Raw genomic sequence first — 27,537 nt, forward strand, 5'->3', positions numbered from 1 at the left:
GGGAAGGAGAGTAACGTGTCCAAAGTTCACACAGCTTCTTGAGGCAGAGCTCAGACCAGAATCTGTCTTCTGGGATCTCAAAGGGAAGTAAAGGAAAGTGTATTTGTGTGTGTATGTGTGTAGGGGGTGCAAATATGGAAACGGCATGACTGTGTGATAACCGTGGCTCAGGCACGCACTGTGCTAGGACTTCATTTACATTAACTTCTTGATTGATAATCATGTTAGTTACTGAGCGCACTGTGCTGGACACGCCGTCTATGTCATCTCAGGATGTCCGTGGTGTTGGTGGTCCCATGTGACAAGTGGGGAAACCAAGGCCCTTAGGCTGAGTCACTCCCCCAAGGCCACAGATGTGGTAGGGCAGAGCAGAGCTGGGCCTCAGATTCACGTTCATCTAGTACCGTCATTAGGTCAAAGGACTCTGAAGCCAACTGCCTGGACTCCAACAGACCCCACCTGAGGGGATGCAGAGGAGCTGATGCGTCAGCAGGTGTAACTCCTGGCCCTGGGTGCCTGGCCCTGTAGGCTCCCAGCCCACATCAGCTGCATAGGCTCAGAAGTCCCTGAACTGCTTGCTTTTGCCTTTGAGAAGAACAAAGTGAAGCCTCATAGAGAAAAATATGTACATTTTATTAAGCACAACACCGAGCAGGAGGTTGGAGGGGGCAAGAAAACTGGGGAGGGGGAAGGGACAAGAATAATGTGCCTGCTTTTTGTGGAGAGAAGGGAGCAGAAGCAGGATTGGAAAAAAATGGCTGAAATTAAAACAGTCAACTTCCAGCTTTTACTAGATTGGGTGTGTGTGGAGGGCATCTGGCCAGGACAGTAACTCCTTACAGTACCTAGGATTTCTTTCTTTGTCATGTTGGAGGCTGGGTGCTGTTTTGCACGGGGGCAGGGAGGGAGGCGGGCGGTCCGGAAGTGTGCGGCAGGAGGGTGGCCCGGTCTCCGTGCAGCCAGGGGCCCATCCGACTTCAGCATTTGAGCCTGAGGGCTCACAGACCAGGAGCTGCCTGCCCCTCATGCGGATGGGCAGGCGCCGACATTCACGAACCCGTTCCGGCCACGATGGAGGCCTGAGCGGCAGGAGTGAGGGCGTGCTGAGCAGGGGGTCTGGGGAGGTGGTCCACATGGCTTTGCCTGGAGAAGGTGACACAGCCTGGCCAGCCTGTTAAGCTTCTCATGACGAACAACACAGGCCTGGCCAGAGCAATCTAGGTGCACTGCCCAGAGCCACGGCACGCAGGGTGTGGGGCGCAGGGCGGGCAGGTCAGGGGGACCTGGGAGCCTCAGAGGTTGCTCCTCCCGTCGGCAGGCGAGGCCTCCGCGCCCCGGGGCTCACTCCTGGGCCTTCTGAGAGCGTCTGTCCAGGTGGCAGCCGGCGGCTGCTTCTGACCAGAAACTGCTCCTGCCCGGCCCTGCTCTGCTTGCTCCCTCTTCCTCCCACTGCAGAGTAGAGGCCAGGTGTGGAGGGGCAGAGGAGAGTGGAACACCTCTCCTGCAAGGCAAAGGGGTTCAGGGCGGGGGTGGGGCTGCTGCCTCTGGCACCCCTAAGGCCCCGTCTTCCATACTCTGGGATGTGGCGTCCCTCCTTGGCAGAGGCTCTCCCGACCCTCCCGCCAGCCCCTCCCGCCTTCAGTCCCCTCACCTGAGAACTGCAGGACGAGCCGGGATCACATGAGGAGACACACTCCCGTTTGCCCTGCCCGGCAGGGGGAGCTGCCGCTGGCCGTGACTGGCACCACGACCTCTGATTTGTAGTTCCTGCAAAGGAAATGACGCGCCGGGCATGAGAGCCGGAGGAAGGAGGAGGGGCTGGGATGCTCCTCCGTGCCCGTGGCACCCACCCAGCGCCCCCTTCAGGAGGCTGCGCATGTTCAAGCCCTCGCAGTAAATAAATACAACCGTCCAGCACCCTTCCTCCTCCCCGAACACGGACGCCCCGGGAACTCAAAGAGCCCACTAGTCGTCACTCACGTGTACCTGGTTTTCTATGCGCACTTATAATCCCTGTTGCTTACTAAACCTTTATAGCATCTCTTGAGGCAGGTTAGGTAGATAAATGTGATTCGATCAACCCATTTTACAGGTGAGCAAACTAGAAACAGAAACATTGACTGACTTGACCGTCAATGGCTGCAGAGCTAGTGAGCGGCACGGACAGGCCTGGAAGCAGTTCCCCTGCCCTCCATCCAGAGCTCTTCCCATAGAGCGGCCTCTACTCTGCTCGATTCCTTTCAGCCCCACTGCCCGAGGTCTCCCAGACCCAGGCTGAGCAGGGCCAGGCCTCTGTCTTTGGCTGTAAATACTTACTGTTTTTTGTTAGCCTTTTTGAGGAGTGTGGGCTCAGAGCAGTGGGAGGACTTCCCTTTGCTCCGGATGCTCAGGCAGCTGGAGCAGCAGCCACAGGGCCCGGCAGTCAGGGGCCCCTGCTGCATGGGCACCAGGCTGCTGCTGATGCGCAGGGAGCCATTGACCAGGCAGTTGAGGGACCTGCCACCAGGGGCGCTGGGCCTGGAGCTGTGCTGGCAGGGCAGCCGGGACAGGGCAGGGAGCCCCACGCTCTGCTCCAGGGCGGGCGCTTCAGTGATGGTGATCACAGGGGAGCTGGGGCTGGAGGCTTCTGAGGCTTGCATGGCAGGTGGCCTGTTCTCCACCCCTGGGCGGCCCCCTGGGCTGTGCAGGTTCATGTGCAGCTTCCTCATGTGATGCACCACAGCTGCTGCATTGAAGGCTTGCTAAAGAGACATAAGACCAACCCCTGGCTGTCTCCAGCCTCTGAGGCCACAGGGCTCAAGCTTTCCCCTTGACTGTGCCCTCCAGAAATCTCTGTGCTTAATTCTCATCTTAGAGAAGGCCAAGGGATCTCCAGTGTCTGCTGGGAAGCCCCAAGGAAGCCCCTACACCAGTCTTTGCCCCAGCCCAGCCTCCAGCAGCCCAGAACAGCATGCCCACCTCCTGGAGAGGACGACTTACCCTCCACTTGCTCTTGGCAAAGTTCTTCTGGATCTGGAGGCTGACGGATGGGTAGATGTCTCGGTGAAGGGCTGTGTTCCCGTCAATCCTACGGATGCACAGCAGATGCCTGGCTAGTGGGTACCTATGGGAGCTGTGGGTTGGCCTGGGGGCTGTGCATGCAGGCTGAGGTTAAGCTGAGTGGAGTGCCCCAGAAGAAGAGTGGTCCACAGAAGGAAAGGGCTCTAGAACCAGGGCTCCTCTGTGTCCTTGGGCAGGTCAGAGGGGGCCTATGCTTTGGCAAAACCAAAGACTTGCTTAGAGCAGGGTCAGCAAACTATAGCCGGTGGCCAAATCTGCCCATTGCTTGTGTAAATAATGTCTTCTTGGGACACACGCCCATTCATTCAGGAATGGGCTATGGCTGCTTCTGTTCTTCCAACTACAGCTGAGTAGTTGCCATAGAGATGGTATGGCTAGCAAAGCCTGAAACACACACTATTTGGCTTTTTACAGAATATATCCCTTTTGCTCAAAACCCGCCTCCTCCCGGAAGCCTTCCTGGATGAGGCCCCGGATACAGGCTGCCTTTTCCTGTACCCTCAGACTCTTATTCACTCATCTCTAAGTGTTTCCCAGACCCTCCCCATGTGCACGCCGCTTTCTCGGTACTACCCTTGGTGCTACCCAGAGAAGTAACAGAATGGCCCTAATCCACACGGGATTTCAGTGTAGGTATTCAGCCATGTTGCTTGCCTTGAACTACACTAAGACATTGAACATTGTAAGACCTGTGTTAATAGAGAGAGATGGGAGGTCTGCCTGCACTGCAGGAGAGCTGGGGCATCTCACAAGGGCAGAGGCTGCTCGGGACCCTGAAGGATGCCACATACAAGGCAAGAGGCAGGACATGCTAGGTGGTGAAAATGACATGGCCCGACGTGTGGTTTAGAAAGAGTTTCATATATGGGGTGGAGGAAGGGAAGGAGAGAAAGATAACTTCTGGCCTTTTTGAAACAGAGAAGGTGTGTTGGGAATCCTGGGAAATGAAGTTGGAGATAAAGGGTCAGGCCCAGAAGAGGGAAAACCTGGAGACACAAAGGAGTCTAGTTTGCTCTGGCAGGAAGTGGGGAGCTAGTGGGAATTCTTGAACAGGTGTGTAATATGAAGAAAGGAAATGTTTCAAGACTTTATTTACCTACTTTGCCGATTGGTTGCTTTTGTAATTATTCACAAATCACCTCACATGGAACAGGGTTGGATCCCAGAAAAAAATGATGCTCTAAGGACAGGGCAGAGTTGCCTATTCCTGGTTAAGCGCTACGCTCTAGTGCTGACAGCAGTGCCTAGTTGCATCTACCTCCTGCACTTGACTAGGTGTCCGCCTGCCACCCCTGGGTGAGAACCTGCTTCAGTAAGTGCTGTTTGCATCTCCAGCTGGACATGATGAACATTGCTGAACTCCTTGCATGCTGCAACAGGAAAGAGCTCGGGGCAAACACCGCGTGAACGAGTCGGCACAGGATCTGGGGAGCCACATGGCTAACGTCTGGAGCCCACCCCATTCCTCACTCACCAGGGGTGCCTCAAGGCCTTCTCACAGGTGTACCGCTCATTTGGGTCCTTCTCCAGCAAGTGGCAAATAAAATCCTTGGCTAAGGGGAGCAATCAAAGACACAACAACTAAGGAGCAGATTTCCCGACTCATAGAAATTCACTTCCAGGCTGGTGGGTGGCAGTGAATGCATCTTTAGCTAATCTTCCAAAGAGGCAATTTTAAGAGTCTTAAAAGTGGAAAAAAAAAAACCAAGCCACCTAACAACCCACCATAAACCGCCAAAAAGAGCTCTACACAACTTCACCCACACAGCACTGCATCACGAGGTACCGAAGCGCCTGTGTGCCACACGTGTGTGCATTTTCACCGGTCGGGCTGGCAGCCACACATGGGTACACATGTGAGTGCTGGCTTATTGTGGCTCCAATCTCCTCTTAACGGCCCCCGAAACATGTCATAACTGCCTTCTCTCACACACACACGCATTGCATGCTCTTGGTCTTAGTATGTAAAAGGCCAAAGTTGGCGTTGGTTTTTCCAGTCCTGCCTGGAACACTCCCCTGGATGCAGCTCTGCCCTCATTACCTCCCCAACTTCTACCAGGCATACTGCGATTGTGCCTCTCAGGAAACAATAGCATGAACTTAGATGTGGACAATCGATTTGGCCTTTGAACCAGATGAAGATCTCTCCACGTTCCTTGGCAGCCTGTTCTGTAAGGTTTCCGAGGGGCCTCCAAGAGCCAGGACTGTCATCCTTTGCTAAGCTCTTTCTCTTGGCAGCCTCTGCCTTGAGCCTGTTATCTTGTCCTTCACAGCTGCTGACCTTACCTGACTCAGAAATGTCATCCCAGAATGGTGAGTCAAACTCGTAGTAGCCTTCCTTGATCTTCTCAAAAAGCTTAGACTCAGTTTCTTCATAGAAAGGAGGATACCCACATAACCTGCAGGAAACAGGAAGGAGGTAGGCTGCTGAACAACCCTGTCTTCCCCGGGCTGGCTTCTCCCCTCTGCCCAGTGCCCACCACACACACAGGCAGGCAACCAGCAGTGTGAGCAGGACATAGACCTGCCTCCGATTCAGGAGCACCACGGGTCTCATCAGGTGTTGATGCAGGAACCAAAGCTTGGAACAGCCAGTCCTGGAGGCTGACGGATGGGTACATGTTTTTTATATTTCCCCCAAACCCTTGCCACTTCTCCCTGCACTTCCTCTAACTCTTAGGTGACGTAGAAAATACCTTTAAGAAGGATGGCAGGAAGTCCAACTGAATGTAAATTTCTTAAGGGTTTTTTTTAAGGCTACTTTGTTCTTCATTCTTTAGCACATAAACCAGTGATTGGCAGAGAATAGACAGTCCACAAATACTTGTGCAAATGAATGAATGAGAGTAGTTGTTCATTATAAGTGGAGGAAATAGAGAACTGAATTCACACTAAGGGATAAATAATTAATAGCAGGTTATTTTCCTAAGACCAAAAATGTGCTATAGGTGAGGAGGGATGGTGGGGAAGGGGTGATGAGGAGGTCTGGCAAGGAGAGCCTGAGAATGTCTGGAGGGGAGCGACGAGCAGGTTCATCCGGGCCATCATTTTGCCTTGAGCTGATGTTGCCAGGAGAGAAATCTGAGATGTGAACATTGGGCCCACTTGGTTTCCAGGCGTGGTGTGGTCTCTCTCCTTCCTGCTGCTCGTTCCACAGAGTGGGATTCAACACATTCATACACTGTAAATGAGGCTGTACAGGAACAGTGAGGACCCTGTGACTGAACAGTGGGATCACACTAAGCTCTGGTTTTATACCCTGGTGGAGATCAAGACAGGAAACTTCGGAGCTGTGTGCATGAGTAAGAGCGTGTGTGTGTGCGTGCACGTGTACACGCACGTGCTTTGAAGATAAATGCTGCCAGGGGAGCTGAGACGGGAGGGGAGAAGAAGGGGTGAGCAGGCTCTGAGATCTCTCAGGAACTGAGCCAATGCCAGCTTCTACTCACAGTATGTAAGTGATGACGCCAATGGACCAGCAATCCACAGCTTTGCTGTAGGGCTTCTGGGCCAGCACTTCCGGAGCTGCAGCAAACCAAAGGCGGAGTCAGGGCTGGGGCAAGAGGACAGGACTAAGGGGGGAGGGCCGAAGGCGAGCAAGAGGCCTGGAGAAGAGGCCCGGGGCAAACCTGGGACCCGGTTGTGTCAGTGACACGAAACTTCCCTAGGGCGGGACTCTCCCGTTAGACTTAATATTTCTCCATCAGCCTTCAAGGCCCCTGTCAGACCGGGGATCTCCAGGGCTATGTCTCTGCCATCAGAATAAGTAAGCTCTGAAGGTAGGGCCTATGTCTCCCCACTTAGACGGCGGATCTCTGAGGCAGGGGCTGTGTATCTCCCTCCAACAAGAAATCTGCAAGGTAGGAGTTGTCTCTTTCCCACTGGATCGGAATTTCCTTGAAGGCAGAGGCTGAGACGCCCCTGTTAAAGTTAGGAGCTCCCAGAGGGCAGGCAGTAAATGTCCTATCCGTCTGAGGCCATTATCAGATGGAGAGCTCTATGAGGAGCTCTGGGGCAGCAGAGAGCTACCTTCTGTATTTATTTCAAATTCTAGGGTTTTGTAACCAATACCTGATGGTAAGTGACTGATCTCTCTTTAGGGGGTTGAGCAGATTCCTGCTACTGAGTCAGGGTTCTGCTTCCCACTTTCCAACCCCAACTAGGTGATGATTGGCTAAGAGGGAAGGCGCAGGGCTGGTGCTCTGAATTTTTACTTTCTCCCCTATGGATCTCAGGAATGCTTTCATAGTAACTTGCCGGCTTTTACTTTTCTTGGGTGCTTCAGAAGCCCCTAAGGGGCTTTAGTCAGGAGGCCTGACCTCTGCTAGCTTCCTAGTGTGTTTCCTTGGGTATACATTTGGGTCTAGGTTCCTCAGATTCAAAGTCAACACTGTGCCCCAGGAACTATCAACTGGGGGGCTGAGGTCTCCTCTAGAGTGGGAGAAAAGAAAGGGGTGATGAGTGGTCAACCCCTCCACAATCTAATGATCTCTGGGTTTGTGATTTTATCTCTGCACCTGGTCTAGCTGAATAGACAAAGGCTGGAAGTCTGACTGCAACAGTGACAGTCAGGTATAGACAGGGACCGTAGGAAGGGCTCGGGGTAGACTGTCTTTAAAGATACAGGATTTGGGAGCCATAGGGGGTAGTTCCAGAGATAAATGGAATCTACCCTAAACCTCATACATGAATGTTCTACCTGGATTGCTCCTGAAGTTGAACCATATCTTCCCATAACCACCCTTTCTGTAAATAATATCCATGTGGTTGGATATAGTCAGCTGGTCAAACTCCCTCCCACTCCCGGGCTTACCCACATAGCCTGGGGTCCCACAGGCAGTGGACATGACCCCACTCTGTTCCATCTTGGACAGACCAAAGTCTGTGATCATGATCTTAGAATTCTCTTCAGGGGTGAGGTACAGAAGGTTTTCAGGCTGTGGAAGAGAAATATCATGTAGTGTGTGGGATACAATCATCTGAAACACACATTTGTTTTCTTCCCCGTAATAAATAATTTCAGAGAAAGCTGCACCCTGGGCTCCTGACTTCAAGGCCAGGCCCATTTCTTCCAACTATTCCCTCCTTCCTTCTTCTTGAACTCTTGCCGCCATATCCTAGCAATCTGTGTTTTGTTTATGACCAACTTTGCTCAGCTTTACAGCTGTTAACCTACTAATCCACTCATCCCAACCACCTTAACACTATTTCTTTTTTGAGGAAACCAACTATTAATGATCTTTGATCTCTCTAAAGTCTGGTACACACATGACACAATGTTGACCCTCAGTAAGTATATATTACATTTGCTTTTGACTGTGGCTGGGTTCAAGACGTGTGGTTATCTTGCTATCCTAATAGGGTGGGGCCTAATGAAAAGTTCAAGAAAAGGTTGAGGTGCAAATTAACAATGATTGCTTAGTTATCTGTGATTTGTTTTAGGAATCTGAGGGCAGAAGGGGACTCAGGAGTCTATTAGTACAACCCTCTGCTTTACAGACCTTAGACTACCCATGACCCATGCAGTCTCCTGACGGGTCATTCTCTGTCCCACCAAGGAGTCCCACCTTGGTACCTTTAAGTCTCTGTGGACGATGCCATTCTCATGGAGGTATTTCACTGCTGACAAGACCTGCTGGATCACCAGGCTGGCATCCTTCTCTGTGTAGACACCCCGCTCCAGGATCCGGTCAAAGAGCTCCCCACCAGAAACACTGCGGGCACAGGGGCAAGTGCAGGAATCCAGTTCTTATTTCAGGTCAAAGGGACATGAATGTATTTGCTCTGCAGCCGTGGACACAGCTGAGTCAGAATAGGCAGGTGCTCAGGGACTGTGCAGAGAGGACCCCTCCAAGCTCAGAATTCCGCCTTTGCATGCTGGAGTGGTATCACTAAGAAGTCATTTTTCTGGGCCAACCATTGACCACTCCCTGAAAAAGTCCTTTAAAATGCAAAATGCCCCCTGGTTAGGGTCTAGAAAGAAGCCAATAATCTCTTAGAGGGGACACATGTCTTAGCTGCCTTCTTTCCTGGCCTAAGGCACAGGAAGGCATGCTAGAAACTGAATATGGTGAAACTGAAATCAGGCAAAGTGAGAAGGTGTTCAAGTAAGACTAAGTCTTTCCTTATTTTGCAACACTGGGCTGTCTAAAGTGGGAATTATGGGGTGGAGGGGTAGTGGTGTTTTAAGGCTCAAATGAAATGGAATGTTCAGGTTCAGAGGAGTGTTAAGAGGAGGCTGGCCCTCCTGCCTTGAATGCCATCTATACTATTTTGCCAAGAAGCTTTCTAGTCAGTAGTGGAATAGCTTGGTGGCAAAGAACTCATGACTTCTTAAGACAGACTGCTTTATCTTGTGTCACCTTCTTAATATTTCTATAATTATGATGGAAGTTGACTCCCTGTAGCTTCTACCAGCACATACCATTGGGGCCACCCAGAAAAAGAACATCGTCCTTTCCTATGAGCCTTTGTAAGTATGTGAAGACAATGAGATGCCCTCCTGAGGCCTTCTCCTGGATCAGCACCCCTGACTACTTCAGCCATGAGCCCGGGTTTCTGATCTCTCTATCGCAGGTGTCCCCCCACGGTTCCATGACATTTGGGTGTGAACATGCACACAGGACGGGGCCAGGCAGTGATGAGGCAACAGGGCTTCTTCAATCAACATGCACACCATCTACTCCTTTGGCTGCTGTCCTGAAGCTCTGGACTCCACTCTAGGAGCTGCAGGTCCATGAGAAAGCTACTCTATGTACACAGCTGTGAATTCCTGACTCAGACTGACCTGGGTCCTGGAGCTGGTCCTCTCCTAGGCCTGGCCGCTCTTCAGTGACATCTGAATCTGCCTACCTCCCCGCCTCACCTGGGCTGTCTGATTGACGGTGGGAATCCTGTTGAATTGGCCGCGTGGTCCCTGTTGACTTGTTAGTGCCACTCCGGGCACCCTCTACCTCACTCTCTTGACTTCCTGATAGTCACTGGGACTCAGGTGAGCCTAGGAGTTAATAGGCTGTTTAGGCTTGAGTCAGCTCATTAAAGTTTCTGAGGAATCAGCCCATCAGTCAATAACATGAATCCAGCCACAATACGATTACACAGTGATGTGTGTGTGTGTGTGTGTGCACTTGATAAATAGAAGCATCTCCGGGCCCAAGGCTGAGCCCTCAGGAGCAATGGCCGATCCCTGCAGCTGTCACTCTCAGGCAGAACTCTTATTTATACATGATAATGATAAGGAAACCCTTCTAATGAGGTACCATTTCTGGTCCAGATGGACACACACAATTACAGCCTGTTTTTAAATATGGGAAAGTCTTGATCTTGCAATATATCTACCTGTCTTCTAATCCTACAATGGTTTTACCCTGAAGTGATGTTAAAACATTTAATATCCACTTGGATGGACACAGACTGACTGGTCAAAATGGACTCAAGCTATGGCCCAGAAAAGGGTTCTGAGGCCTCCTGTTACACTAGGCATTACCCCTTCTATTATAGGGTGCTGTGTGTGTGTGTGGGGGGGGGTCCAGAAAGTCTGAGGGGAGAGGCTGGACAGCAGGGGAGGATGCAGGTGTTGGGGTCACAGCTATTTGCTGGCTGGTAGTTAATATTTTAATGACTGGTAGGGCTGGACTGGTACATACCAACTCAATTATCAGCTCAAGCTTTACCCCTCTGTCCACATAGAACACGACCATGACCAGTGGCATATTGTATTTCACAGAACTCTTGGCATTTCAGGGCCTCTTGAACTAAACTTGATGTTGTCTTTTAATGACCATCCTTCCCTCACCACTAACCAGCGTCCTCTAGGCCCCCCAGGCCCTGTGAGATGTCTGTGTAGGAAGTGGGTCCCCTTTCACTTACAGCTGCATGACCAGGTAGTAGTGAGTGGAGCTCTCGTAGATGTCCTCCAGGGTCACGATGTTCTCATGCTTGATCCTGGGAAAAGTAAGGGTCGTGGTGAAAGCCATGTGGTTTAGGTTGTACGGACAGAGAATGCAGACCCAGGCCAACTGGACTTTTATTTCTGTTAGAGACTTTTGATGAGCATGTTTAGGAAGATCATGCAGCTTTCCTACTGAGTAGGCAGTTCCAGTGAAATCCTGGAGAAAGGACCCCCAGAGTGGTGGTCAGTCCCTTTTTTTAATGGATAATTGATCATCTTGCCTACAGGGAACAAACATTTCCTTGTTACTCCAGGAATGTCACTAAACTTTACCAAGTAAAAGTTAAAGGAAATGAGGAAGGCCAAGGGAGTGCCCGAAACTAGATTATTTCACACAATGGGTGCCCAGGTCCCCTTCAGAAGCATCGCATGAAGAACATGGGCCATAAGAGGAGAGATTTAGGGCTGATAAGTGTCCTCATGGGTCACCATGGGGGAAGTGCCACAAAATCATTGTTCCAGGATATTGGGAGAAGCAGGACAGATGCTCATTTGGGGGGTCAGTTCTGTAGGATGCCTTAGATCAATGATTTTCATCCAGGGCTATTTTGTCCCTCAGGGGACGTTTGGCAATATCTAGAGGCATTTTGGATCATCACGAGTAGGGAGGGAGCAGGTGCTATTGGCATCTAGTGGGTAGAGAGAGGAATGTAGCTGAACAGCTTACACTGTACAGCATGGCCCCCAACCCAATAAAGAATCATCTGGTCTAAAATGGTAATAGCACTGTGGCCAGAAAACCTTGCTGTAGATGACCTCTGTCTACGGTTACTCAGAGCAGAGTAATAGCACAGTAAAGCAGAATAACCGTAATAGCTGGGGGGCTTCGCTTCCCATTCTTCCCAGGCAGCATTTCTGTGCATATCTGTCCAGCAGGAAAATTTCTAGATGTTTTAATCATGGCTGTGCAGCACATGGGTTAAGAACTTAGACTCTAAGTCGGTTGGGTCTGAGTTTAGATCCAGCTCGGCACTAATGGCGGTAACTGGCCGGCTTACTCAAATCTAAGCCTCACTTTCCATGTGCATCTCTCACAAAGGGTTATATTGGGGTTAAAAGAGATAATGCATGTAAAATGCCTAGTACAGTGCTTGGGGAACAGTAAATACGTAACCAATAATAGCTGTCATTCTTAAGGTATTTCTAAAAATATAGACCTCTTACAATGGTTACCTGATGGATTCAACTACATTTGTAAGCTGACAATACTAAGATGAACTTATCAATGGTTTACTCACTGAACACATGTTTATTGAGCACCTATGCTGTGGGGGACAGATGGTACAATGCAATAAGAAAGATGACCCTACTTCTTGCTCTCATTGACATTATTTATCATGGCGTCCAAGACCCCTTTTAATAAGGTCTCCCTTGACCATTTTAATTTCATTTTCTGTCCCTTGACGGTATACACTCCGAGTTCCGGGACTCCCAATACTAACTCTGCCCTAGTATCTTTTGCACTTTCATGATTTTATGTTAAAACTTATGCTACTCTTGACCTGAATTGCCTTTCAGCACTGCCCTTCCTACCTGCACAAAATTCTACTCATCCATCAAGGTCCCTCTTCTTAGAAAATGTACCTAATACTCCATATTCACGGAAACACATGTGTAGACAAAATGAATCTGTTTCCTTCAAACTTTGCCTTCGGCTAGTGTGGCTCACATGCAGTGGGATTAGGGTTTGTGGCTGCCACCTCTGTCTCCGCCCATAACATGTGAGTTCCTGAGGGTGAGGGATTTCCTTGGCCTCATCCTCGTGGCACTGATGGCTGTTACACTTCGGGCACACCACAGGGGTTCCACAAGGCTGTATTGTTTGAGTTCTGCTGTAAACATTTGATGCTTTGTTAGTGTGGACTCTATCATGATGGTTGGGAAGCTGAACCTACAGTTGCTTTGGTCCAAATTGAGAATAATTTCCAAATCATATGCTGCTTGCTTAACTTTTGATTCTTCCTGGTATTGGCCCTCCATCAATTCTTGCCGCCTTAAGCTCACTACTCTCCGGTCTGTGTGCACAAACCAGATGCTGCCACCGGTTGGTTCACTAGTCGTTGAGCTGGAAAAAAAATCAGTAAGACAGCTGTCTGTCCAAACTTAGCTGATTGATCACACTGACCCAAACTGACCCACCAACTCAGTCAAAGAGAGTATGTAAACTTTTGAATATGGAAATCCAGCCCCAGTCCTTCTCGAAGGTAATCTGGGAAGGAAATGTTTCTATCCCACAGTTGTACCCAACCCACCCTAAGAGCCACTCACTTTTTCAACACAGCAATCTCATTCTCGAGACTGCTGTCCCGGAAGGCAGGGGACTTCTTGATGCACTTCAGGGCAAAGAGCTTCCCAGTCACCCTTTGCTTCACCAGGAAAACTTCTGAAAAAGCTCCCCTGAATAAAAGATACGAAAAGATAAACATGACAGTACTGATTTGGCTAGTGAACATTGCTGGAGGCAAAACCACGGGGTAGATGAAAGAAGGTCTGGCTTGTTGTTAGTTTCCACTGTCGTGATGGGCACCTGACCAGCTGTGCTGACGGCAGACCCTATCTGACATGCCCCTGTGTCCTTCCTCTATCTATCACATAGGAAAGAAACGATTTGACTATAGACCCAGGGACTAGGTGGGTTCTATTTCTGGTTCTGCAATTTGGGAAGGACTCCCAGAGACTCTGCTTTGGCTACAGAGAGATTTCTCCACTTGGTAAATCCATTAAAGGGAGGGCACTGCAGAGTTCATTTGCTTCACTACTTTCAATATGGTGAAGTATGGCTCACCAGAGTGGCTGTCGGAGGGAGCCCTGGGGGACAGCACTCAGACACAGTAAGGGAGAAAAGACCCCTGTATCAGTTTTAGAGGGTGATAATGACCCTGAGCCAACTGTCAGAGGCAAGAGGGCTCTGCACCCTCTTATTCCGTAGGATCTGCCAGGACAAAAGGCAGAACCCAGCAGCTCTGGGCAGGCTTTCTGAAGATGGAGAGGATTGAGCCCAATAGGGACACAGAGTAGGACTGCAAATTACAGGCTTCTCGGTTTCAAGGGGGTCCTCTGGAGACCAGATTATCAGAATGGAGATGAACTAGTGGATGGTGGAGCTAGATTGTCCATGTTAGAACCTCAGCTTTTTGGGTGATAAGTTGCTTAACTTCTGCATATCTAGTTTCTTCATATGAAAAGTGAAATGTCAATAGTATCTGATTCATAGGGTTGTTCAGAAGATTAAATGAGTTAATATACATAAAGGGCTTAAAAGCATTCCTGACATCTATTAAATTAGATACTGTTGCTGTTTTTATTACTATTATTGTTTGGATATCATTAGGGAGAACCCTTGGTAGCAACAGGAGATAGAGTTTAAGTGAGGAAACAGCTGAGCTGTCCTCTCCCCCGCCATCTGGGCTCTAGATTGAAGAGTCAAGCTGGTGTGAGGACTCCGAGAATCTGCATTAGAAAACAGTCACTGTTTCCTGTGGCTGAGTCTCCTGTTTCCCCCAGCTGCACTTGGAACTGAGTTAATCAGAGCCTTCAGAGCTTGCTCTATTCATTCACCCAGCCCTTCAATCAAGATTTATTGAGCACCTACTGAGCCTTAGACACTGGAGATGGAAAGGTAAGTGTTTCTGCTCTTAAGGAGCCGGTAGACTAGTGAAGAACACAGACAAATGAGCAATTAACATTTGATTTGAAAAATGTTACTAGGCATTCAGTGCGTGCTTGTTTGGCTAACAGAACCTCTCTGTGTCAGGTACTTGGATTAATACTGGTCTAGCTTAGCATCTAGTGTGAGAGACAGACCCATACAGATAACCAGTGGGTATTCGGGGGCCACAGACAATGAACACTTAAGACAGGACCTTTGCTACTGTTGGGCAGGTTGGATACTGCACAACTTCAGCAGATGCCATTCACCTTGGAGACACTGGGACACTTTCATGTGATTAATTATTACATGTTTTTCCCAGCAGACAGCAGGCTAAAGGAAAGGGCTCATTTTTCCTAATGTGGACCAAGTGACCAATTGCGGTGGCTGAGGAGCACATAAATATCGCCCTCTGACCGAAGAGCACCCTGAGTTCAGTTTTAAGGGAGGAATGAGAGGTCGCCCATTGGAAAAACCAAGTTGGAAGTGATGTTTCAGGTGCGGGTAGGAAAGAAGCATGAGCAAAAGCCTGGAGGTGCTGAGCAGGGGGTAGGGGTGGGCCGCCAGCGGGCAGTCCAGTGCTGTGGGTAAAGCATGGGGCAGGGAACAAAGGTAGGAGGAGGAGGGTGGCGCCAGGTTCTATGCCTGGTTACATATGGAAAATGCTCTATGGCGTCTGCGTGATGGTTGCACGGGCGGATGGGTGGGCAGATGTGTGAGGGCTCTGGGTTGGGATTCCTTATATGTTCTACTGGTCTCTAGACCCCACTTTCTTTATTACAAAATCAGAGCGTTGAACCACATAGCCTTAAAGATTCCTTTAAGAATCTAGGATCCACATGGCAGGCTCCACTTCCAGAGTGCTCCCTTTCTCACCTCTACCTGTAGAACCATACATGGACGGTCCCCTGACTTCAAAGCTGCCATCCACTCCGGGTCCTCTTGTGGAAGGAGATCAGATGAAAGCCTTCCTTGGGGTACCGTGTACACTGAAATGTACGTAAACGGCACCTAATGGAGTTGTGCAATGCTGTGGCAGATGAAATGGCGTTACTGCTGTTCTGCTCATGCTGTTTTATACTGTGTGTGTGTGTGTGTGTGTGTGGTGTCTGTGGTGTGTGTGGCAGGGGCAGAGAGAGGGATTACAGGACTTAATTGTGCCATCTGTGAGACCGGGGAGCAGAGAGCTAGTTTTAAGCAGCCAGGGTTGCTCAGGTCGGAAGGCAGACAAGCAGAGCCTTCAGGGCCAGAAGCACCTGCTGCAATAGTACTTTTGGGTTGCGTTTCCTTCTCTGAGTATCTTTCCACTCTTGCTGGGAGCCTGGGTGGCAAAGGACATGGTGGAGGAGACAGGGAGAAAAATATCTTCCTGGACAGTGAAAGGAAGAGACCTGGCACTTGGGTGACAATGCCCCCCGCTCTGGACTAGCTTTGCCTAATGTCCTTGTGGCTGCCTGAAGGCCCTAGCATTGTGGATGGCATCCAGGAAGATGTAGCAAAGACCTATTCCCCCTGATGGGTTGCTCCAGGGCAGCTGAGAACTGAAGAGAAGGGGCCTCTGTCGTAGGGCTCTGCTGCATCCTGACAGGGAGTCTGCTCTGCCCAGCTTCTCCCTGTTCCACAGCCCCTCACCTTGTACTGCGTGGGGTCTGCAGCCTGCGGCTGCCTGTCCCCTCCCTGAGCACCGCAGAGATGCCTTCTCTTTAGCTCCTGCTCAGCCCTAACTGCTGCGACAACTGTGGCTTGCCCCTGCCTTGTCCTCTCTGCCCCCAGCCCCCTCCAAACCAGTGCATGGGCTGGATGCATAAGAGCCACCAGGAGAACTACAAATATAGGTGGTTGGCTATTGGGTCATATCTCCCCAAATCCCAATTTGGTAAGTTTGGGACCAAGAATCTGTAATTTTCAAAAATTAGCTAGGCTAAAATGACATTAGGGAGTTATTATTAATTTTCCTGAATGTGACAATGATATTGTGGCTATAGAAGAAAACATCTTTATTCTTAGGAGTTGCAGACAGAAAGAATTCAGAGGTGATGTGTCATGATGTTTGCGACCTGTTTACAAACTGTTCCAGGATGTCAATATTTATGTGTGGGTGTATCTAAAACAAATATAGTGAAATGTTAACACTTTTTGAATTAGGTGGTAGGTATATTGGTGCTCACTGTACTATTATTTGCCTTTTTTTTGCTTTAACATTTTCACAGTTAAAAGTTAGGGGATAAGCCCCCCAGGTGACTCTAATGTCCCCTGAGCTTTCTGCTGTGACAGACTTCACTAAGCTCCATGAGCACAGCGGTGTCTGCTTCTAACAGCCAATCATTTCTGAGCCACTCAAACACCCCCCTCTAGCCGCCCCTGTCTGGGCCAAGTCCCTTGATTGAGGGCCAGCATGCTGATGACCAGCACCACCGCTGAGATGTGCACAGGGGCTGAAGCCTGCCTGGGCAGGAAGGGCTCAGAGGCCTCCTGTCAGGGCCAAGCCTGGCTCCTTTCATCTCCAGTGAGTGTGGCCAAGCTTCATTGTTACTGCCCGAGGTCACTGCCTCCTAGCCATGGCACAGGAAGCGGAACTTAGCCAGAATTGGCTAAAGGGAAAGCTTGATTCAATGGACAGCCCAGTACCAGCCCCTCACTTCCTGGGGCCCAATTAGCCCAGACCAATGAGCCGGCCAGCTGGGGTTCTGAGGCTGTGGGAGCCAGGGGCCCGGGGCTGCTGCTGGCCTGCGTCAGCGCCCTCCCGGAGGAGAGGCAGCCCCAGACAAGCTGTCTCTGCTCCTCGAGCCGTGTAATCGTTGTCAGGGGCAGGCACAGACACGCTGGAGGGTGCTAGGAGTTTGGGTGATGGGGTGACTTTATTTTTCCAACATGGCACTTAAAGAGGGAACAGAGAGGATGCTGGTGGCAGGGAGCTGATTCAGGGGTGTGCAGCCCCTCAGATCTCTGAGGCTTGGGAGCCCCTTCTCTTCTGTCTGCCACAGACAGTGGGGTTGACCTGTCCACTGCTGGGGGAAACGAGGACGCTGGGTGAGGAGGCCCAGGAAAGTTCTAGGGTCACAGAATCTCCGGATGTGCCCCAGAACTCCTCATTCCTGCCACCAGGGTAAGAATTCACAGGGTGTCACAGAATTGGACGCGGGGCAGGGTCCCTGGGTGGGGGTGGGGGTGTCAGGAGGTAGAACCCTGGGAAAGGGCTGGCATCCCTGAGGGTTCCAGAATATTAACTCATCCTCTGCATTACCCTAAATACCCACCCCTCCCCTTCCCCTGAGGCCCTTACTCCACCTGCCTGGGTCTCTTAGAGCTGCTGAGATGGTGTCACGGCAGCCTCAGGCCCCGTCTGTCTGTCCCTGCTGGCTCAGAACAGCTCTTGGCCGGCTCCCCAGAGAACTCCCCGCCGCCCAGCTCGGCCCCGGGACTCACGATCCTAGCACTTCCATGAAGGTGAAGGTGTTCCTGATGTTGGTGGTCTGCTTCTTCCAGGAACTGCAGTCATCTTCTTCCTTCCGCCCCATCGCCTCCAGAGTTGAAGCTTTCGGGGAAGCTTTGTGTGAGGAGCGAAGAGAGGGTCTGATCAGCCGGTTTCTCAAGTTAGAGGCGAGCAAGTTGCAACAAGAACTAAAAGGCTCACATCTCTCATGTAAGGACTGGAAGGGAGGATAAGGAGCAAAACCTGGCTAACTGGTGAAAATAAGACTATTCTCCCCACTTGTGAAATTACTACAGTGAAGGCAATTGGACATCTACCACATGCCCACGGTGTTGGCTGCATGCTTGGGGAGTTTAGAGTCTAGTACTGCAAGTTCCGCCTTGTACGTATATATTCAAGGGCAACAGCACACGTATAGATGAACATGGGAATATCCACCTTGAGGGGACCTGAGCAGAGCTGAGGCGTTTCCTGCTTTACCAGGTGATCGCCAGGTTTATTCAAACTATCCTGTCAGCCCGACTTCCTATTGTCACCTATTATATCAGCTCTGCCACCTCCCCCAACCCTCCCTACCCCTGCCTCTCCCCTACGTGCTGCAGGTTGAACGAATGGACGTTAGACGAACGAGCTTTGTGTCTTATCCTCTGTAACTCCCACATCATTTAGCACAGTGCTGGGAAAATAGTTATTCATTAAGATGTGATTGGCATCATGTCCTAGCTCTCTCTCAGAGTTCTGCAGGTACCGTATTCATTCCACTGAGTCAACACCTATGATACGGTAGGTGCTGGGTACGTACTGATGGACACACAGGTGACGGTTCTGTCTGTTCTAATCTGTCTGTTCACATTACTTTACCTGCTCATTGCCTGGCTCGTCCAGTCCCAGGGCGACAGAATGAACTAGTGTACACAGAGATTTAGCACATTGTCTCACACATATTAAACAGTTGTGAAGAGAGACAATTTGGAAGCTATTAAATCTATGTATTGTCATTCCTGGTTAATCCCCACCTGGTGGATTCATGCCATTAAGTAGGTCCTATAGTACAGAGGGAAACCTCTTCTGCCATTAAGACACACTATGAGGCTTAAGACCCAGAAGAATATGATACAAGTGAGGTCCTTGCTAGAGAGGAAGAGGCGTGGAAAGATAGACACAGGGGATCCCGGGAAGGGGATGAGGAGGCAGTGGTGTCATTGTCAGCAGTGCACATTTTCCCTGTCACCCTCTTGGAGAAGGACACCCATCCAGGAATGGGGAGATCAGTGGCATGGGTGGGTGGGCTTCCTGGAACCTTGCTGGCTGGATACTGTAAACCTAGGGGCATCTCTGATTGCATCCACATGTAATAGGTAAGCACAGGGCAGGCCTAGAGGGAGAAGGTGGGTGAAACAGTGATGTGTGACCTGCATGGACCCTGGAAAGTCCCCAGGGCCTGTGGCTGTCAGCTTGTGCCAGCCAACTGCATGTCTCTCCTGGCTCCATGTTAAGGGTCTTGTGTTGTTAGCTTGGAATTGGCCAGAATGGGAGTATTTATACCACAGAAACAAGCATATACTATAGTCAGAACTTCTCCTCCCCCCTTATGCCAACCTCCAAGAACCAGTCATTAAACATTTATCATCACATCTCTCCCCATGGCCCTGGTTACCTGGGGTCTGAAACAAGAAAGACATAATCAGGGCTCCTCAGGTGGAAGCAAATGGCTGGAATCTAGGCTGTCAGTGGAGGGTGTTAGCTTGACACCCCACAGGCCAGATGGGAACAGTCATACCTCAGGGGGCACTAGTCAGCCTCTGGCGAAATCCCAGAGAACTGGGATCCCAGGTGCCTGGTAAGTCTGAGGCTCCCTTCTCCCACGCCACAACCAGGTCAAAGCAGTACCTGATGACATAAAATGCCACCTTGAAGTAGAGCAAGAGGAAAGCCTCTCTCATGGCTGCGTATTTTCCTAAAAGAGACCGAGTCAGCTAAATGAGATTCTTCAACCTGAGATGCTATAATGGACAGGTTCATATGTAAAGTTCCTCATTTCCCTTTTTGCTGCCTGATGGGGTGGGAGTTCCTGAGAAGGATTTTATAGGAAATAAAGAAGCTGAATTTTTCTGGTACACTCCAGCATGGTGTTGAAGTTTCTAACCTGGCTATATCATGATGGTGATTGCTATGAAAAATGCATGTGAGGAATATTAAGAATTCCGTAGCATTTGGTACAGCCCAACGTAGACCTGCTGACTTGGGCTCGTATCCTCAGGCCCATTTGTTTTCTCCTTTGGTCGGGGCAGCAGCCCAGAGGGACCACGGCATTTCAGAGCCAGGCACTGGCCGGAGGGGGACTCACCAGCAGTGCGGTAGTGGGCTGAGCCTTGACTTGGCACCGTCTACAAGACGGAGACAAATGAAAGCCCAGAGATCGCTTTGGGGAAGATGAAATCTTGGAATAGAGGGCTATCTTTAGCCAGATCTCACTCTGCAGATCTGAGCCCAAATCTAGTGGCTTCTACTTATCAGAGTGGTTGGCATCTGGCTGGCCCAAGTGCTTCCTACTGTATAGACATGCAGCTGTACAGACAAAGTCCTGAAAAGGGCAGGGCAGGAGGATGAAGGGGCGGATGCTAAAAGGAGCCAGATCAACAGGGCCAGTTTGGGTGCCTCCCTGTGTCTCTCCTGCCCATCGAACAACAGGGCTGCAGACGCTGCTTTCCAGGGAAGGGCCAGCCTAGGGCCTTCTCTGCAGCTCAGGTCGGCCTCGCTGGGCATTCATCGCCGCCCCTGCTGGAGCCCCAGCACGATGATGGCCTGCTCTCCAGGAGGCACCACCACCTCATTAGCAGATCTGTACTCACTGTTCCTTCTTTCCCATCTCTCTTAAATAGCTTAAAAACATAGTATTCTTAGCCTAAGCTAGGCTGTAAGAAAACATCTTTCCCGCCCACCCCTCCTCCCATACACTCCATCCTAACAACTTAGTTCTATCTTCAGAGCAATGTGGAACACTCAGGGGCCCAGACCCCGACACCCCTGCTTCATTCCCACTCCTCCTCGACCTCAGAGAATGCTCCAGACCCCTGCCCAGGCTGGTTGGGGTCCAAGAGTGGGCTCTGAGAGGGGCAGCCCATATTCCACTGCTATATCCTGCTTCTTGTGTTAAAGCCCGCCCTTCCTTTTGTCCTGACTTCCGTAATCTAGGTCCTTGCAGAGGAATATAAGATGAATTCTGAGAAGGCTGAATCTCCAACATTGCTGTCATTTGTTTCCAAAGGACGCCCCACCTCTCACTCTATTTTAGGCAACAACTTCCATAGGGCTTCAAGCTCAGGCATAGCCACTGTAGATCTCTCTGAGATTTAGAGCAGGGGTCACGTGTGTGGCCCAGGAGATGCCATGGATGTGAGCATTCATGGCTGGTTCAAAACCCCCACTCCTCAATAGGGCAAGACCCTCAAGAATATTCTGCAAAAATGGCTCCTGGCAAAGGAAATGACCTTATTTATAAGACCATCTTTGACCTGGGGAGGTAACACCCTTTCATTCAATAAGCATTGATTGATTACCTCCTGTGTACCCACTGGACTAAATATAGACATTCCTATGACGGGAGGCTACCCCTCAAAGTGCTTACAATCAAGTTAGAAAGACCAAGCATGGGTATATAAACAACTAAAAACAGACCAGTCGTTTGCTTACATCCTGTTCCCCTCACCAGACTGCAGGTGTTTGGAGGGCAGGGGCCGTGCGCTACCCATCTTGGAATCCCTAGTCCCTAGCCCTGAGCCATATGAAGGGTCCGGCCCGTGTTAGTTAAATGAGTCAGTGAGGAGAAGAGCCCTGGGGGGTGAGTTGATCAGGGAAGGCTTTGCAGCGGAGCAGGACTGGAGATGGGTATGGAGAGGCAGAGGCTGTGCTCTTTATATTGCTCCACAGGGGAACCTGCCAGCAGGCAGACCTGTGCCCTGGGAAGGGAAGGCAGGAGGGCCCCCTCTCCAGAGGCCCCGCTGTGAGGCTGTGCCTAGGGTATGGCAGCAGGAGGGGCTGAATGGCCACAGAGAGCTGACCTCTTGTGGCTTCTTTGCTATCATCCTTACTGCAGGGTGCGGGGTGGGCTCTGGGTCCCCCCCTTCTTGGTCAGCAAAACTTCCCTGGGACACTCAAAGGGGCCTTCCCTGATGCTTCTATCTGGAGGCAGCCCACCTTCCCACCCCCACCCACAGGCATGCTCTTCCTCGCTAAAGTCACTCTGAGTGGACAAAGACCTCACGCGTCTCCTTTTCTCCCGTGGGCCTGGGGCTGAGCCTGGCTCCCACTTAGTGCTCAGCTGCAATTTGGGGGTTGTCTTTCTGGTCTCTTGGGGGAGAAATTTCACCACTGGGGAGGAGACTTAAGAGGGAAAATTTCTTCCTAAAGTGAAGATCACACAGCCCTGGGGTGGACGCTGCCTCTGAGTGTAGCCTTTTCTCTGCTTCTGGGGACGGGCTGTGTGACCCAGGGTGGCATCCAGCCTGGCTGTTTATGAGATGCTGGTGAGAGATGCTTGGGCCAAGAGCCCAGGAGGCAGTGCCCTTCACATGCCTTCTGCCCTCCCCTCCCCAGGCTCCGTCTGGTCACAGGAGCAGCACCAGGGCAGACCGAACCCTAAGCAGGGGAGGTTTGTCTTCAGTGGCCTCACTGCCATCACATACCCTGAAGGTGCCAGGTCCCACCCCGTGACCCCACACTGCCCTGGACCCTCTCTTCTGCCAGCCCTGCTTCATACGGCCTCCTTATCAGCAATTTCCTATTTTGAGCCATAGCCACTTAAGACTGTGCTGAGGTGCTTAATAAGTGAATCAGCTGGGTAACTGCTTAAGAGTGTCACCTCTCTTGATAAGATGGCCCAGAGTCTCAGGAGCACCATGTTTTAATCCAGAGGCACTCAGTTCCATTCAGTCCAGTGTGTTTCCCAAATCCACAGTAGGGTTTCTAAACAGGACATGAACAGACTTCAGGAGATGGGGGCAGGGAAGGACAGAATCTTTGACTGGCACCTCTGCAGCCTTCAACCTGCAGATCATGGCTTTCCGCTTTACCTGTGGAAGAGCAACCTTGCTTTGTCAGTAATCTCACCTGGGGCTTCTGAGCAAGGAGGCATGACTCACTTTGGGGCCTGGTGAGCAGGCTCAGAGCCTTCCTGAGGGACCGTGGGTGGCTCTTTCACTGACTTCAGAGGAATTACTTCCCTAGGTCTGCCTTCTAGTCTGCTTCCATGGTTTTCCGTTTCTTGGGAACGTGACTCAGAGAGGCCTGTGGGTCTTGGGAGAGAGGTTATCAGTTGGATTATCCTTCATAAGAATGTGCTGTCTGCCTCCAGGCTGCTGCATGCAGTCATGCAATATATAAATCACTTGGTTATAAAGGACTGAAAGGGTAAAGCTGAGACTTTACTTTGCTGGGGCCCCACAGTTTCCTGGACTCTGGATTGAGAGGCACGCTAGAAAAAGCTCAAGTTCTGGCTCTGGTCTTGGCTTTGCACCAAGGAGCTGGGCAGCCCCAAGCAAATCACTGTAGATCTCTGGGCTTCTACTTTTTCTTAGTGAAAAGAGGAGACTGGACTAGATTAAGGTTCCCTGAAGTTTGTTTTCTAGACTATTAGTTCCAGAAGACTCTCTGTGAGCAGATGTGCTGCCTCTTCTTGGAGATTCACGATCTATGTCAGCTGTTAAAGTCTCTACGAACAAGTACAGACACCTGTTTGATGCTGTTTGACCCGGCACTCCCCCAGCTCACTACACGGAGACACCCCTTCCTTTCAAACACCCACGGGCATCCAGGAGATCCAGGGTTTCTCAGAAGTTACTTTGGAAAACAGGGACTAGGCCCTCTTGGATACCATGTGACCCTCCTTTTGTTTGGGCGCTCTGTGAAATTCCCAGCAGCCTGCTGTGATCGGGCACGGTCCGGCTCTCCTGCTGGTGTCATGGGCACGCGGCTGGGTCTGTGTGTGCTGTCAGAACCTGCTTCCAGCTCATGGGCGGCAGCTCAGGAGGCCAGCCAGATTGCCAGGGCCCAGGCCCTGGACCCCAAAGGCTCCTGGAGACCTCCGGCCTGACCCAGAACCTCTGGGGAACACGGACTCCAGCCCCAGCCCTCCCACGCTAGCCTTGCGTTTCAAAGGCCAACTCTGCGTGCCAATTTGTGTTTGCAAAGCCACTGAGGAAGGATGCGTTTCACTTGACTCCTACAGTTTATTTCAGGCTCAAATCCAAATTTAAGCTTAACCAAATCCCTCCTGCTGTAGAGCAAGCCTGAGGGCATGTGTTCCTGAAGGCTGACTGTGTACCTCTAACGGAGGGAACGAAGGGCATCCTCCAGGTGGCTGAGAGGGAGACACATAAGAGTTACTGGAAAGAGCAGGGTGTACTACTTATTTTTAATGTGCTCCTAACCACGTGGGCCTCAGTTTCCTCATCTGTTGCATGAGGTAATGACCTCTGCTCTGCCCATTTCTCAGCATTCCTGTGGAGGCCAGATACAGCAACGGGCAGGAAGAATTCTGCAGCAGTTAAAGTGTTATTCAGGGGGTCCATATGACAGGCGCATGAATTAAACACTGCACTGGGGGCATAGAGAGAGGGAAACAACAGTTTGAATAGCCAGCACATGACAGGAGCCAGCTCCCACATGCCTCCCATCGTGGGAGCATCCCTCACTATGATCCTCAAGTATTTAAGGATGTATATAATTTTACATACATCATGCTCCTGACATGCAAAGCAGCTATTTCATCTGGTACTCAACCAAGAAAAGAGATCTGTGGCAACACTGGAGTAAACACCGCCTGTGTTGCTTTTCTTCCCGGGCAATGTGCTGGTCTCCAAGGGGCATCCTCCTAAGTTTTCAAGGGTCACAGAGTGGACTGTGTGTCTGCCTAGAAACCTAACTCCTTTGCAAGAGGTGCCTTTGTACAGATGGGGGGCTCCTTACTTTAAACCGCCGCAGAGGAGCATTCTCTCAAGTCCCCCGGGGATGTCAGAGGAGGGATCTCCCCCTGGGGTGGGGGCGCAGACAGAAGGCAGGGCAGGCTGAGCTCAGAACGGCTGTGGCAGGAATCTGCATTACCCGCCCCGCGTCGGGGGACTCCGGAGTGACAGTGCTGACAGCCGGCGCAGCCCAGGGCCCCCTTGCTCTGCCCCAGCCCCTGGCGGTGACCGCGGCGGCGCGCGCGCGGTTGTAGCGCCTGCGCGCAGCCGGGGTGCAGTGGCGGCCGCTCCCCCTCTCATTCATGCCGCGGCTCATTCATCCGCGGGCTCGGCGGGCTGCGGCGCGCGCACTCCGTGTGGCTGTTTATTTCTGGGCGTGTGTGCGTGTGTGAATGGGGGAGAGGGAGCTAGGCGGGTTCTCTCCTCTTACGGGGGAAGGGGTGTCTTTTCAATCCCCGTGGGAATTTCTCCTGAGCCCCACAGAGTTCGCTGCGCGGACTGATCACCTGGGTGGGGCACTGTGCTAGGCACTTTATCTGCATTGTCTCGTTTAATGCCTCGCTGCTGCCTTACAAGGGAAATATCCCCAACTCCATGGCTAAGGCACTGATGAGGAGAAATGTTAAGAAAAATGCCCCAAATCAAACACAGTTAGACGACAGAGCTGGCGCTCCAGTTCATCAGACGCCAACAGCACTTCCTGCCAGCCCACCGTATGACCTGTTGCCTCTGTCCTCCAGGTGGTTGTGGGGGATCTCACTTCTGCCCTCCTCCTGAGGATGCTTTCATTCAATCCCAACACCCCAGGCAGTCCCCCTGGAACACGTGACTCGGTTGCTCTGGGAAAAGGCTGGATCTTGGGAACACTCGGCCTGACCTCTGTCCCCCTGAACCTCTTCTGTCTCCAGCTCAAGCCTTTCGCACTAGAACCTCAAGCTTCTTACCCAAAGTTTTGCTCCATCTTTCTAAGGAGTGCTCTTAACACGCACACACGCACACCCATACACCATAGCTATCTGTAGTATCATGGAAAGGTCACTGGTTATGTCAGAGGATCTGGGTTCAAATGCTACCATCATCATATGGTACTACCGGTATCAGCCTTGGGACCCCAGGCAAGCCTCTTTGAGTCTTAGTGTTTTCATCTATGCTAAGGGAGAAATGCTGTTTGCCTCACTAGCCTAATGGGCTTGTCCTACAGATTAATTAAAAGCACACTATAAACTGTGAAGTGTGGTCTCCATATCAGGTATTACTATGCACTTTGTGGGATGGCCTTTTAGGTCTCATCTTTGGCCCTGGGTAAGCTTGGGTCAGTAGGATTGACAGGGTCTGGGCTCTGCCTCCCACCTCTGATCTGGGAAAGATCATCTTACCCAAGACGGAACCTGCTTGACTCTTTTGACCCTTCTCAGAGCTTTTCCTCATGATCAATTTATCTGGCTCCAGAGAAAGCAGCTGGCTAGCCACGCACTGCAGCCTGAGCAGCGTGAGCCCGGCAGCTGCCTGCGGGAACCTCAGGGTTAATGTTTGTGCGTCAAAGTTACGTGAGGAGAAGGGGGCACGGTACGGATGGGGGTTGGTGGTGAATCCAGACCTCCTTTTAACATGTTTACCTGATAACTGACCTAGGGAAGTTTAAAGAGGGAAAGGAGATAAATGAGCCCCTGGGGAAGGTGAAGAAGGGATCCTGGGACTGACAGCAATGCGAGGCTGAGTTCTGCATCCTAACGCAGCCAGGGACAGGGAGCTGGAGCCTGCCTATGGACCCTGCCAGGAGGGACTGAGGCTGGTGTACCTTCCTTGGGTTTGCAGAGCCACAAGCTGTCTACCAACAGCCCACTGGCTCTCCGAATCTGTACAACCCAGGCAGGGAGACAAAACAAGCATCACCCCTATTTGACAGACAGGGTCAGAGAGGTTAAGAGATGAAGGTTGAGCAGAAGGCAGACGGTGCCAGTATGCTGGTGGTCCTGACTCCCTGCGGATGGATGGCCCCTCCTAGGCACAGAGCTTGGAGGTCTGTCCCTGGAATGCAACCCTCGGGCAGGCATTGCAGGAGGAACATATACAGATATTTTGCTCCCTGTTTCCTGCCCAGAAGTCCAAATGGTTCCCATTCAAGCCAACCCTGAAGTAACAGCCAGATGGCTCCCCGTGGAGGTCCCACCCATACCCCCATTCAGACTTAATTATTCCTACTTACCCTTGAATGCACAAGAATCAGGCAAGACTGGACTGGGGCTGAAATAAATACCAAGTTGCTCACAAAAGTGGCTCTTTAAACCTACTCTGCAGGTGCCACACACCTCCCACTAAGCAAGGAAACGTCTTAAAACCAAAAAAAAGAAGCAGGTCCATCTTACCCAGGGACTCAGAAAGAACCTTGCGGTGCTCCCACTCCAGCTCCTACAGGTCTGTGAGGATTAGCTGCTCCTGTGCTTTAACAATAAACTGAATTAAAGGGGAGGAATGCAGGGGT

The 27,537-nt window shown here is 51.0% G+C and overlaps 1 protein-coding gene across 1 annotated transcript; it reads right to left on the reverse strand.

The window, feature by feature from the left end:
- Positions 1–618: 618 nt before the first annotated feature.
- CAMK1G (calcium/calmodulin dependent protein kinase IG) lies at positions 619–27,520 on the reverse strand. Its single transcript, XM_057508012.1, has 13 exons — positions 27,422–27,520; positions 18,087–18,207; positions 13,280–13,408; positions 10,930–11,004; positions 8,636–8,774; positions 7,874–7,997; positions 6,510–6,585; positions 5,347–5,459; positions 4,535–4,613; positions 2,980–3,067; positions 2,317–2,741; positions 1,652–1,767; positions 619–1,501 (listed from the first exon to the last, which is right to left on the reverse strand). The coding sequence occupies exons 2-12, from the start codon at positions 18,176–18,178 to the stop codon at positions 1,677–1,679; spliced, it is 1,431 nt and encodes a 476-aa protein (XP_057363995.1). The 5' UTR covers positions 18,179–18,207; positions 27,422–27,520; the 3' UTR covers positions 619–1,501; positions 1,652–1,676.
- Positions 27,521–27,537: the final 17 nt, after the last annotated feature.

This window comes from Manis pentadactyla, chromosome 9 (genome assembly GCF_030020395.1).
Source record: "Manis pentadactyla isolate mManPen7 chromosome 9, mManPen7.hap1, whole genome shotgun sequence".
Taxonomy (NCBI): domain Eukaryota; kingdom Metazoa; phylum Chordata; class Mammalia; order Pholidota; family Manidae; genus Manis; species Manis pentadactyla.

Bases quoted from the DNA above. Each gene is read 5' to 3' on its own strand.
- CAMK1G (XM_057508012.1), bottom strand. From the start codon at position 18,178: ATGGGGCGGAAGGAAGAAGATGACTGCAGTTCCTGGAAGAAGCAGACC. The intron at 5,460-6,509 runs GTGAGTAGAAGC...TGTTTCCTGCAG, and splicing joins GGCGTCATCACTTACATACT to GTTATGTGGGTATCCTCCTT. The intron at 3,068-4,534 runs GTGAGTGAGGAA...GTGCATCCGTAG, and splicing joins AAGGCCTTGAGGCACCCCTG to GATTGACGGGAACACAGCCC.